Genomic DNA, 13,880 nt, shown 5'->3' on the forward strand with positions numbered 1-13,880 from the left:
GTTTAGGTTTTCTGACTTTACTAAACTTTAAAATGGATGAGCAATAAATATGCATCAACAAGCTTGAATGATTGTTACGACGTTTATAAAAGTAGCTTGCCTTTTGCATTTAGAATAATTACATCCTGATTTTTCAAAAGGCAAATTTCCAGTGATTGTGGTGCTCCGTGCACAAAATAGAGGTGTATATGGAATATTCTTAACTTGAGCAGTAGCAATCTAATGAGAAATGAAGTGACAGATACTGTAGGATACCTTTATAGTTAAAAGTTTGGGTTATATAGAATAATATTTTTCTCTTTTTCTCTACTTTCTGGATATGATCTTCGTGTAGACATTGCTCAGTGATTCTGGACTGCACCTACCTTCTTTACGGTGGTGTGTCATTTGAGTGATTAGACATTTCTGTGGCTCAGTATTTTACTTGCAGTGCTGATGTGAAAAAATAATTAGGAGAACTGTGTGGGAGGAATAACTTACACTACACATTCCAGCTTCTGGAAACTTGTGCTTAATTAGGTGTGCTGTTCTCTTGAAAGTCTCTTGGGAAAGGGGTGCATGTTGCTGTAAGGTCTTCCATTTCTGTTGCTACAGCCTGGAATTGTTTTGCTATTTGAAAATCATAATTTGAATGATCCTCCAACCTCCAGAAAAGCTTACAAATTAAATATTATTATTTTCACTGGCTTCTGATGGAGCTGAGTAAGGATTTCTAGGTGGACTGATGTTTGTAGTTGAAGTTACGAACAATTCATCTGGGACTTGGTATTCAGAAATACTTTGAAGCTGGTCTTTCTTTAGTATGTAAAGAAATATGCATTAAAAAAAAAGGTAATGTTTTCGTGATGAATCTATAGGTTAATCTGCGTATGTCTGAAAATTAAAGAAGTTTGAGGGGTTTACTTTTTGTCCATATGATTTCTTCCTTTGCCTCTTATGTAAAAAGATGCCATATTTTGACCTGAAGAAAAAAAAAAGTCACTTCATGCTGATTTTATTTAATATAGTCAATTCTAGTTCTGCTTTTTGCTTTCTGAAAATGCATTGTATACTCAAGTTGAAATGGAAATAGCATTTCACATTTCCACATGAAGCTTCTGATGACCTTTTTATTGCAATGCATCCGCATGCTCCCACAGACCATGTGTCCAGTTATGGAGGACTGAGAAACAGCCTTCACTGAAAGAAAAACGTAGTTTTATAGGGTGGTTAATCCTTTTCTGCAGTTAATGAAATACAGTCAATTTTTAGAAAAGGTTATCATGATATGCACTAATGCATGTCTAGGTAAAATAAACTAAGTATTTGACCCCCAATGCCACTTGTCCAGTTGTATTGTTATTTTAAATTGACTTTTAGCTTAACTAATTTGCTAACGTAAGGGGTCCCTATGCATGAAGCTGGGTGTTGACGAATGGACAGGAAAGATATTTACTTAGAAATGGAGCTCTGGGTCACTGTTACTGTTACAAGTGTTTGTGTGCTTTCTCTTTGGGCAGATTTTTTTGGGTTTGGTTTGCCTCATGGGTTAGGGATTCAGCTGGGGAAGGCTTTTGTGGATGTATCTGTGTTTTTTCCCCTCAGTGGGCTGATGCATATGAGATAGGGACGTGTTTGAAATCCGTATGTTTCAGTAAATGCTACTATATTGGAAGAAAAATACACGTTAACACAGTATCTAACAAGTATTGATCTTATTGGAGCTGTTCAGACAAATTAAAATCTGCTGCCTTGAATTTTAATCAAGAAAAGAGGGAGTTGTGTGTAAGCCCAGTGGTGAAGGGGAAGGAAATGTTACAGCTTTCAAGGTGGGAGAAATAAATCCAGCTAAGAATGGATCTACTGCACATTCTGAATCACAGGAAAAAATCGGTTGGAAGGTACTCCAAGGTCTCAAGGCTAATTTACAGCTCTTCAAGCAGGGTTAGCATCAAAGCTAAATCAGGTTGGATTAATTTCCTCAGGTCTTTGTCCAGCTGATTTTTGAAAATCTCCACGGGTAGCCATTTCCACTTCTCAGGACAACTCACTCATGTTCGATCACTCTTACTGTGAAGAACTGTTTTCCCTCAGCTTTGATCTGAATTTTTCTTGTTGCAGTGTGTGATTATTGGCTCTTGTCCTTCCACAGCGTACGTCTGAGAAGTGTCTGTCTCCATCTCCTCCACGAGCTCCTTTTCATATGTGAAAGATGCAATTAGATCCCCCCTTGATTTTCTCTTCTCTGAGCAGCACAGACTAGGTTCTCTCAGCCTCGTTTGTCATGTGTTCCTGTTGCTTTTCCATCTCAGTGATCCTTTGCTGAGCTATCCCTGGTTTGTAGCTCACTCTCATGTTGGTGGTCCCAGTCTTCCACATGCGGCGTGGTGTTTTGTGTAATGAGGAGTAATTGTTTTTGCAACCTGCTGGCTCACGCTGGATAACTTCTGCTAATGCAATAACGCTGTGTTTTATGTACGTGCCAAGCACTGTTCTGCAGGACTGAGCGGAGCTAAATGAAGTGAAACTGTTGAAGATGCTTTGGGCAGAAGCTGAGGCTCTGCTCATGGTGAGGTATGCAGGGATTCTCAGCTGCAGTGCTGGAGCTGTTGTTTGGGGATTGCTTACTTTTCTGTCCTCAGCTAGTTTACTGCAACCTGAGGCTGAGCAGAGAAGTGTACAGATGGTCTGTCACCTGGAAAGAGTGCCCAACGTGCACATGGCGAGACATCACAGATGTTCACTCCTGAGTCATCCCATACAAGAAGGAAAATTACAGCAATTATCGTAGCTGGTAGTGATTGAATGGCTGTGCATTGGAGTGCAACAAAAACCAAGAAGGAACTTTACTTCTGGTTATTCTTGGAAATGCTGGATATTAAATTAAAAACAAACAAAAGAAAACAAATATTTAACCCGACTCTTATGTCAGGTTAGCTTTATAAACCTTGGTAATGCCATCTTAATAGTATTGCAGCAGTATGTCTCGGAAGGAGAAATGTTACAGCAGACTTATTAAATTTCATGCTGGATTTTTTCAGGTCTGCTAGACATCTGGCTTCGAATGCAAAGTCCTGTACTCTATATAGGAAAGAACTATATTAGATTTCTGAAAGCTGGCTCACTGCATGTAATGTCCAAATTTGCCTGCTTTTACTCTAAATTGGTTTTATCAAAGTTGCTTGATCTGAAAATTGCAATGACTCGTGAACTTGCAGTGGATGTATGCTCTTAACTGAACGTTTTGCTCCTGCCCTGCTCCTTGTACTCCACTTTGACCAGAAACATGTCAATTGGAAACTGACTTTAGTGACTGAGCTCTCTGCTCTTCTTTTCTATCTTGTTTATGATAAGCAATCCAATAGAGTCCACCTGGTAGTTTTAACAGGCTAGATCTAGCTTTCAGGAGCCTCCATTGAATTTATTTTTTTTTCCTTCCTAAGATGATTGCAGGTACCCAGCTGCTTAATTCTGGAGGTTCTGCTGCATTTAAGGGAGTGAAGGGCTTTGAAGGAACAGAAATGGGGTAATTCGAGTGTGAAGGACTGTATCTGTTTACTTAAATGTACCAAGAGATCTTCTTCTTGCTTGCAGTTTGGCAGAATGCAGCAATTGTGTTTTTAATTTCTACAGTTTTGGTCTCCCTGTCATTAGAAATAGAAGAGGCTTTCTGAATGGCACACTAATACAGATATTGAATATACTATTTGTTGAGCTTCAGCGGTGTATATATTAAAGGGATTCTATATATAGCTTCCAAAAAAACTGCTTGTGGAGAGGGAGGAGCATAGGAAGAAATGAGGACATTGATGAATGAGAACATTAGTGAATGAGGAATGAGAACATTAGTGACACTTGTTAGATATGGTGGCTGACGACTGCTTAACTAATAGTCCTTCCACAAGCTTTGCATTTTGAATTTATTTTCTTTTTCCTGCTTTCCTTTTTTTTTTTTTTTTAAACTAACGATGAGCTATATCATTTTTAAAGTGCTAGAAAATGAGTGACTTGTTTACAGTTTTATTTCCAGACCAAGATGTACTGGTATGACCTTTGGAAATTTTTGTGCAGTTTAGGAAGAACTTGAGGGCTTGGCTTGGGGATGGGAAGACTGGCCTTACATGCACGTTATCCAGGGATGGCCAGCCCCTTTACATTACCTTTTGCGTGTTTATGTGTTGTTTTTTTTTTTCCCCATTCTCCATTTTTCTGCCCTGCTGTATTGCTCATGGTTTTCTTTGTTAAATCTGCAAGTGTCATTCTAAGAAAGTCTTTTTCCATATTCACCCAAAATGCATTTGGGCTTGTCAGATACATGTGGCTTATTGTCCTGAAACAAGGTTTTTGTTAACAGTTGCATTCTCTTTCCTACTCTATTAACAATCTCTCATTGCATAGCGAGCTTTATGAAGACATCCATGGGAGAGAATTCAGAACCATTGGTGTGAAAACATGTATACTGAGGATAAAAGAGGAGCTAGAGGAGAGATTTGCTAATCCCCCTCATTTCCTGATTGATCTCAAGGTGTGAACCTATTTATGAGTACAAACCGCCGCAATATTCAGTCTGAGGGCTGGTTTCTGGAGGTGGTGTAATGGTTAGGACAACTGGTGTGAAACCTGTGTTGTTTGCAATAATGCACAGGTGACACCAGCTCCATTTAAAGACTTTAATGGAAGCCAAAGTAAAGTGTCTAGCACAAATGGTTTATCAGATGTAGGGAAAAAGATTTAAAAAGCAGAACAAAATTACATGGTATTTCGTAATTCTTGTCATTGAAGGAATATAAAAATGTGAAGTGGGTGGATCAGAACCACCCATGAAAGATGGTGGTATGCTCATCTTCCACAGCCTTTCGCCCTGCTTTAGTCGGAGCAAATCGTGGTGTCTCTGGGAGTTGTCACAGGTGTCAGTGCTGGCTCCTGGAAGCGTAGCTCTCCTGCCAGAGGTAATTCTCTGCTGAATAGAGAACTGGCATTAATGCTGTCTATAGTAAAATCCCTCTGGGCACCTAAAATGCTGTTTTGATTTAAAACAGCAGTGCGGCTGCCTGAAGATTTAAGAGAGATCTGAAAGATCTAGTGTAAATGGATGCAGCGCTGGTTAAATGAACTTTTTTCGGTGTTTCTGTCTACAGTCAGAAACAGGCATCTCCTTACACAAGAGGCTTATTCCCTGGCAATGCGTATCTGTATACACATACTTACTGATCAAATTAAGCATTTAGGGCTGGCTGGTTTGGAGTTTATCATTTTTTATAGGTCCGTAAAACAATTAGCAGGATTTCAGTCTCATTTTTGTCATCAGCAGTACCCATCTGTTCTCTCTGTCTTTGCTTTCTTATTCTGTTCGTTCTTTTCTTATATTTTCATAAAAGGGTTTATCAGTTTTGAAACTACTGGAATGTTTGAGTTTTTATTTAGTCTGATTGAATGTCCTCTGAAGCAGTGGCTGTTGGGTCAGCGACAGCAGAATATTCAGCCCGTCCTGAGACATTGGAACTGAAAGCGAAGGTCTTGTTTTCTACAGTACTGGAAGAATAGGATTCTCGTCTGCTTAATTTCTGGCAATAAAGAATATGAAGGGAGGAGGTTTGATTTGTAAGCTTGAGCTGCTCTATAGAAGTCTTCTCGTAGCATGCTTCTGTAGCCAAATATGAGAAAATTGTTTATTTGTTTATTTATTTCCAGGTACATGCTGGGGCTTTCAGCTGTGCCGGCAGTTATACAGTTTTTTGGTTTCCTGTTTCTTCCTGAAAGTCCCCGATGGTTGATACAGAAAGGCCAGACTCAGAGAGCACGGAGGATTCTGTCTCAGATGCGTGGAAACCAGGCAATCGATGAGGAGTATGACAGCATCAAAAACAACATTGAAGAAGAAGAAAAAGAAGTTGGAGCAGGTATGCTGAATGCTTGTTCGCATCTCTGTATATCAGTGAGGAGCTAAAAATCAGACAAAATGGTCAAGTTGTAGCCTGTGAGAGCTTGATTGTTTGCTTTTCTTGGCAATATTGCTGTTATTTGAAATATTTCATATACTGGTAATTTCTGAGGTGAGCAGATGTTTTTATAGTCCTTCAGTTTTAAATTTAGTTCTGATTTTTTAAATGAGGAAGAAGTAATGTTGTGTAGGATTCTAAGTTTATACTAGCTACAGCTATGTGAGAATTGCATTCAGAAAATTACTCAGTTTAAGAGTGCACATCTTGAAGAGTAGAAATAAAATAAAGTTTGGTTTCTTTCCTCAGTGGAAAAGACCAAACGGCTATTAGGAAGGTCAGAAGGCATTTTACATGCCCCTATTATTCAGAGTTTATATTCTGGCTGATGATAATTCCAGGTAAGCAGGCTTTGGAAAGATTTACAAACCTAGGCATGTAATATTGAAATCATTTTTCAGTGAGGGCAGCTTTTGAAGTCTTTTTGGTCTGCCCGAGAGAATGAAGTATCTAAATCAAATGCTTTTGCACTGTTTTTGTATTCTTATGCCATAATTGCTCAGAACTTTGTGTATACTTCAGTATGTATTTATGAAGCAATATTACCATTCCACTGACTATCTTTTTTGTCTACTAGGTATTTTTGCTTTGCTATGTTCTAGAGCTGTTAGGGTAGAAATCTTAAGTCTGTAAAGTAAGACTTACCTTAGTTCTTGCTTCCTTAAATGTTGATAGCATGGTTCTGTAACTTCTCAGAGGTAGCAGAAAGAAAAATGCAAGTTATTTTACAGCTGTAGGAATTGAGATTTGACATCTGATAGTACCTAATGTCATTGCCTCATTGTAAGCTCTAAGGCCAAACTCAATAAATGAATACTTACTTATCTGGAAAAAGTTATTTGATGCATTCTAGTGACAAGATTTTTAAAGTATTCATCACTGATTTGAAGTAGGGCTGGATTTTTCTCCCATTATGTTTTTGAGGCTTTTGGATACCTTTTTTTTCCCTTTTTTTTTTCTTTTTTTGGATCTTTACAGGGGAAAAAATAAGTTTCTTGAAGTCAATTTGATAAAGAGCTTTAGTGGATTTTCATAGAACACCTTGGGTCCTGTTCCAAGGTTCTTGATCGTAGTAGTCATTGGACTGTTTGATTCCATGGAGAGCCATTTAATGTCTGGTATTAAAGTTTTTTCTGCTTTGTAGAAATAAAAGGAGCAGGTGTTTGACCCATTCTGTTCCGTATTTGTAGTCCTTGGGCTACAGAGTGTGACGTTCATATTCTCTCTCTCTCTCTCTCTCTCTCCCCGCTCATTCTGCTGTTTCACTTTTTGTGAATTAAATATATTTTTGTTGTAAGACTGCAGTAGGACTGACTCCAGCTCAGTTATTAAATCAGTCCTCAGTACAGCCATAACTTGGACTGGCACACTAGATATGAGGCTTTCTGGTCTCTTGATTCTTTTCCAAAAGACATTGTCTTACTGGAGTTTAGATAAGTCAAGCACATTCCCATGGAAAAGCTTATTACAGAGAAATCAGCGTTTTCCTCATAGGCAATCCACAGCTTCAAAGCTGTCATCAAATGACATTAAAAAGTGAGGGTAGTTATGAGTATATGCTGTCCCACTTGTTATAAATGCTTAGGAAACAGGCATTAGATAGTTAAGGTCATTCTTGATTTTGATTATAACTTGATTGTAATTGCACTTCATTCCATTTCAGCCATAGTCTTCGTTGTTGTCAAAAGCTATGTTGTATGTCAGCATCAAGACATACATTATTTTTGTTACCTGTCTGTGACTTAAAGGTGGTATTTACAAGTGGTGTTGAATTGTAATTAGTTTCATTTCTTGAGGCGTTATCTGGATAGTCAGCATTGAATTTGGTGTGTGTGGTACAAGAGCAACTTGCTTTTCAATGTGGAATATGTGGAATTCAATGAAATACAACTTTGTAGATCAAAAATTATCCTGCTTACTTTTAGGTAATAGAGTCTTTTCCTCTTCTGTCACTTCCTCTCTTGAAAAAGAACAGATTTTCTTTTTCATTAACTGATACATAAACATCTTTGCCAGTTCTTCAGGGCATCATTTTCTAATTGAAAACAAGCCCGTGTTTGACTCCTTCTCTACAAGGGAGTAACAGAATGCAACCAAAACATATTGTCCAGTCCCACACACAAAACTGTAAAGTCTTTTATAACTGTTTCATCAACTATTCTTGTCACTGAAATAATGAATCACAGGGGAGCTTCGTCTGTGTTGCTTAAGCTACTTTTCAAAAGGTTTAGTTTTAATGTCTGTCATAATAACAGAGTTTTTCATTGCAGTTTCCATATGGTCATCAAGCAGCTTCTGTAAAAAGTAAAAATGCCTTGAGCAACAACTTTGCTTTCAGAACTCTTTAGTGCCGATACTGCTTAGCAGCTTATATTTTAGCATTTCAGGTTGGTATCAGGAAGAGAATGCATCTTTTTGACACTTTCCCTGTGAGTGGTTATGCAAAGGACATCTTTCTAGAAGTATTGAGCATGGCTTTGGCATGCTCTGTTCTCTGCTTCCAGTGTGACTTCTGGTCTTGTAAAGTCCACAACAGTTTTCTGGGTAAAACCTTGCATTTGGAAAATGGGAAGGGGAAGGCATTGCATTTGCACAGGACAAGTTGAACCTTGTGCAAGTCCAGCTGATCAGCATATTTAAACACCACCTACCCTCTCAGATGTCAGGACTGTACTGCAAGAGAGGGCTCAGGTGTGATTCTTCCCTCCTAATCCTAGATGTTTGACAGATGTCCAACATTCAGAGGAAATCATGGAAAAATATCAATTTGTATTATCTTTTTGGATGAAAACACCTGTAAGTTGCTTGGTTTTTCCGCATGCCCCACTTGTGCCAGTCTTGAGCTGTGATGTGCCAGGATGCCTGATATTTCACACAAAATCAGTAGTGATGAGTATAGTACTAACTTAACATCCTGACAAAATAAATATCATTTGCATTAAGGCTAGACTTTTATTTCTGTGTAGATAAAGTGTGTGACGCCATGGATCATAATTACCCTAGGAGAGCAGTGCAACCTCCCCCAGCCCTATTTATTCCACATTTCTCGAACCTGTGAATTACAGTTGAGACTCTTGACCTTCTCCACTCAGGTGGACCTTTACGTTTTATAGTCTGCTTGTAAGCATATATGAGAGTCAACTTCTGATCGTGAAGATGTTTTTGCATGTTATGCTTTGTAATTCTCTCCATGGAAAAGCTGTGCTGGGCTTAGTGGTGTGTGGAACCGTGCTGCTTCCGTTGAAGTCCACTGAGTGATTTAGAAAATTCATCATTGCACTGTGGTATTGTTTAACCTACCATTGTGTGTCTGTACCAGAATGTTCTGTAATTCTGTATTTTTTTTTTGAGACCAAGAACAATGTATTCATACCACTCTTACCCTTTTACTCTTGTAGGCTTCACTTGCTTTACTTCTGTACTGAATTTGCCATTGGATCAGTGAGTCAGTCTCCTTTTTTAGGTTTTGTATTTCCCTGCAGGACATAAATGTGTTGTCATATAAAGGAAAAATCACCTCATTACCATTAGTTTTCAGCTCCTACCTTTATCCAGTTAACTGTCAGTTAAAATAGGATGTTATCAGGGAAGAGAGCTGTCCCCTCAGTTCTTCCTGGCTACAGTATATTTATATTTCTTTCAACTTTCCTTCGTAAATAATATTTTAACTTGTCAGTATTTCTGCCTATGGCTTTGGCTGCAACCATTTGACACTTGTCTCTCTGGGGAGATACTGGAAGCTTTCATTATCTTCATTCTTAATCGTAATATTCTCCTTGCTTCTGGGAATCCTTTTTATCCTATGCAATTGTCTGACATGCCTGGAATTCAAAAAGATATAGACATGCTTATTGTTATTGGATGTCAGCTAGAATCTATTTAATGAAAGTTGGTAATATTGTGATGCTGTAGTAGGGTTTTGCAGAGCTCTGAACCATTCCAGCTTTAGGGACTCCAGTCCTTATTTAAAATGAATTCCTCGTTCATGGGATTGAGTGGCTGTTGTTACCTGTAACCAAGAAATTAGGTGGAATTCTTTCAGGCAAAAGGAATAATAGTGTTGGGCTAAGGACTTGTCCAAGAAAACCCCAAATCCCATATGGTTGGTAGTCATGTCAGCTAGAAATTCTTGCTTGTGACAATACCAATGCAAGGGTCAGATCCAGGTTTGTTTTGCCTTTGAATTTCATGGGGAGTATGGCCAGCTCATGAGGTATTAGAAAGGAATGTCCTGGTTCCATTCTCATATTTTAACTGCCTGAGCTGCAGAATTATTTCCTTGTCTGTTCTTTTACGAACAGAAATTCTTCTTGTGTGGGGACATGTTTTCACTGGAATTTGTTTTGTTTTTACTTGAAGCCATAAAAACGATCTCCTGGCTAATTTAAAATTTAGATAATGCAGGCAAGTAAAACATGGAGACATTTGATCTTGTGAAAGTACGCTAACTCAATTCAGTGTATGATCAGATAATGAGAAAAAGCCTTCTACAAAAATCACCAAGGAATATTGAAAGTATGAATTACTGTACTAAACAATTGATAAAGACAGACAAAAAGCTTTTCTGGTTCTCCTTTTATCCTTAAAACCTTTTAAAAGGCTGGCTAATTCTCAGAAATATGACCTTTAAAAAATACAGTCTATAAAAAAACACACACATTTTTTTTCTGCCATGCCTAGAAATGTAGTACTATATGTTAAAAATAATAGTTCATTTCTGGTAAGTTAGAGCTCTGCTCATCCCTTCAGGTTGCAGATGTAGCCAAGAGTTTGTGAATTCCTGTGTGCTTTGGGGGACCCCTACAGAGTTTACACCTGGCAGGACGTTTGGAGTTGACCTTGCTTGAATGGCTCGTGGCCAAAACCAATCCCTTCGTCCGTCACATGGGTTTTCAATGTGCCTACATAAATTAAATGGTTACCTGGAAATGGGCATTAATTGCCTCTCTGAAGTTGAACTACTTTAGGATAGAATGCCCAGGTGGACACACTGGAAGAAATTATTCTTTACCTGAGGTCCAGGCAGATTTTGTGCAGCGTAGTCCTAAAGGGCAGGGAAAAATGGAACTGCATGAAAATGCACGAAAGCTTAGAGAACCGTTATAAGGGAACAGGGTTGTTGTTCTGTTTTTTTCCCCACTTCAGATTCATTCTGAAGTTTCTGGAAGTAGAATTAACTTTCCATTGGCAGCATTGTTATCTTTGTATTAGTCTGCAGGTTCTGAAGCTTACAGAAAATTAAAGCCAGAAGTCTGGAAAATGAGAAATCTTCATTTTCATCTCTGTCAGTTGAAAAATATATTTGCACCTAATGATTTATTTTAAGCCAAATGACATTATTCACAGATTGAAGCTGAATTTGCTGATGTTTGGGTGGTGTTAACTACTGCTCTTCATCTCAGGTAGCTTGTGGGGCTGGGAGTCTAGAAGCAGTTCTGGGTGCTGCTCCAAATCCGAGTGCCTCACTAGACACAGCTGCTCCCTAGGTTTTGTTCAGGAACTGTTTTGTTAGGAACTGGGGCTTTGGAAGAAGTAGAGCTTAGCTGTATAATTTGACTGGTTATTAAAAGTCTGCTTTATAATAGAATAAACTTCAAACAACGTTTGTAACTGCATTTACAGCAGTTCCTTCGCTGTTGGTGCAGGTGAAAAACACAAAAGCGGGGTGGCACAGGGTAAGTTTTATTTTAATGAAGCTGCACAGAAAGCTTCCTGGAGGAAGTGAACTTGAAAGACTTGGGGAGAACATTCTTGGTCAGTAAAAAGAAAAATGGGTGTGCACTGCATGGGTGATAGTAAAGGAACAAAGCAATCAGAAAAGACTAGAAATAATAATAATAAAAAAAAGTAAATAAATAAATAGATATGGAGGTGCTGGTTCTTGTATTGCTAGATGGGAAACCTGTTCTGAAGAGTACTAAGGCTGGTTCCTTACCCAGTACAGAAATGCGAGAAAAGCTAAATGGTGGGAGACACCTGTGTGCTGTCTGTAATAGACACAGGTTGGGCTTTTCAGTCTGAGGAAGCGAGGTGGGCCAGAGAAAGAAGCCTGTAGTGGTGGAAGGTGGCGTGGGATGTTAACGATGGGTAGGATGAGTGGGCAGAATGTGTGTGTGTAAAGGAAAGTTACAACACTTGGCTCGAGGCTTGAGGCTCTTGGCGATGCACCAGCCTTGCCAGCCGTGGCCTTCTGATAACATCACCTTCATCTTTGGCCTGGATGGAAGATAACTCATGGAGGAGTGCTGAAGCTGGCACTGAAGTGTTGGGAGCTATCAGCTGAGCATGGGGAGCCATCAGGCTGCTGGGCATGCCAGCTTTGCCAGAAATAGGAAGCATCGTGTCAGATTCCCTGGGTATACTCGTGTGAGGGATGGGCACACACTGTGCTGACAGCAGAATTCAAGAGCTCACTTAATTTAAAAAATAAAATTAAATATATATATATATATATATTCACCGTTTCCCTGCTGGATCCAGCATCTGCTCTGAATCCGCAGTTCTGAGCTGGATGCTCCCACTTGAGCTGCATGTTTACGTGCAGCAGGGATTTGGACAAAATATACAGTGTTGTGTGAAAATGTTAATTGGCATAGTGGAAAACTTGTTTTTAGGCTGCTAAGGAATAATTATAACACTTCACTAAGCTTAGTAATATGATTAATTATTTAGCTCTTAGAGCAGGTTCTGTAACAGAATTTGGAGACACATAGCTTCTCTGCTCTCTGACCTCGTCTAGATGAGTGGAAACTCTAAAATGGATTTAATGGTTTTAATAATAACACTTCCATGTAAATACCACAAACAAGTAGCTGAGCAAACTTAAACTGCTGATGCCATTTTAGCCTTTTCAGTGTGATCATTACAGTCACAAAAAAATATGATTAGTATTAATGTTGCTTTTCAGTGTGGTAAGAACCAAGAAGGTGCAGGGCTGACTCTTCCTCCACTGCTGCTACTGAGGTGAAGGGCTTGGTACCAGGGCTCGATTTGGTACCCCCCATCAGATGTCAGTGATTCTTCAACAGCAATAGCTTTTCTTAGGGTCTGTGGACCCTAACACGAATGCAGTGTTTGTACAACCTGTTGAAACTGAAGTACTTTGTTAATAGGAAGAAGCCAATAGGGAGCAAAAAGGTTTTTAAGCAGTTTGACTCCATTCCTTTTATGTAAGTCCATATCGTACTTCTCTAATCTTTATTCTCTTTAGACACCTTCACCAAAACATGGTCTGTGATTTTGTCCAGTGCTAATCTCTGTCTTGCTTTTTATCACAACAGCATTTTGTTGGGTTGTTTTGTGGGTTATTTTTTGGGATTTTTAAAAAATCTCTTCTGTTTTCAAGATCCTTTATTCTGGTATTCTTCTTCCTGAGGGGTTTGACTCAAAGTAAGCACCTATCCTTCTGCGTCTTCTGATAGTTAATACAAAATATTCATGCAGTGAGCATTTTGGTAAAGCTTGTCAACCAGTTTGAAGTCTATTATGACTGGCATGCTGCAATGTGGTGTGGGTTGTATTTCCTTTGACTGAAGATAGATTAAAAAAAAAAAAAGAATAGTTTAAATTTGTTTGCTGTTGTGTTGCTCTGTGACTCCCAAACTATGCATTTTGAGTGCTTCCTTAGATATTTTTGAGCTTTCCCTATGTCCAGAAAGCAAGCTGCTGGAATTTTGTCCTTCTGAAAAAGACATGAAAAATGATACAGTGCTTCTATGCTTATTTGATCAGAATATGTATTTAGATCTAGTGTTTTTACCTAGTAAATAAGAAGAAGCTGCTTCTTTTGTTTTATGAGCCAATTCAGAGCCATGGCAGTGCTCAGTACCTGCGCTTGGTGTGTCAGCCTTGACTCAGAAGCAAGGTGCTGGGAAGGAGCACGATTCCTCTCGGCATTATTTC

At 38.8% G+C, this 13,880-nt stretch overlaps 1 protein-coding gene across 1 annotated transcript in view; it reads left to right on the top strand.

The window, feature by feature from the left end:
• SLC2A13 (solute carrier family 2 member 13) overlaps positions 1-13,880 on the top strand; it is a 157,427-nt gene that overhangs the window by 30,794 nt on the left and 112,753 nt on the right. Inside the window, exon 3 of the mRNA XM_035549274.2 lies at positions 5,671-5,879. Coding sequence (XP_035405167.1) covers positions 5,671-5,879 — 209 coding nt within the window. The remainder of the gene's footprint in view (positions 1-5,670; positions 5,880-13,880) is intronic.

The sequence above is a fragment of the Cygnus atratus genome, chromosome 1, assembly GCF_013377495.2.
Source record: "Cygnus atratus isolate AKBS03 ecotype Queensland, Australia chromosome 1, CAtr_DNAZoo_HiC_assembly, whole genome shotgun sequence".
Taxonomy (NCBI): domain Eukaryota; kingdom Metazoa; phylum Chordata; class Aves; order Anseriformes; family Anatidae; genus Cygnus; species Cygnus atratus.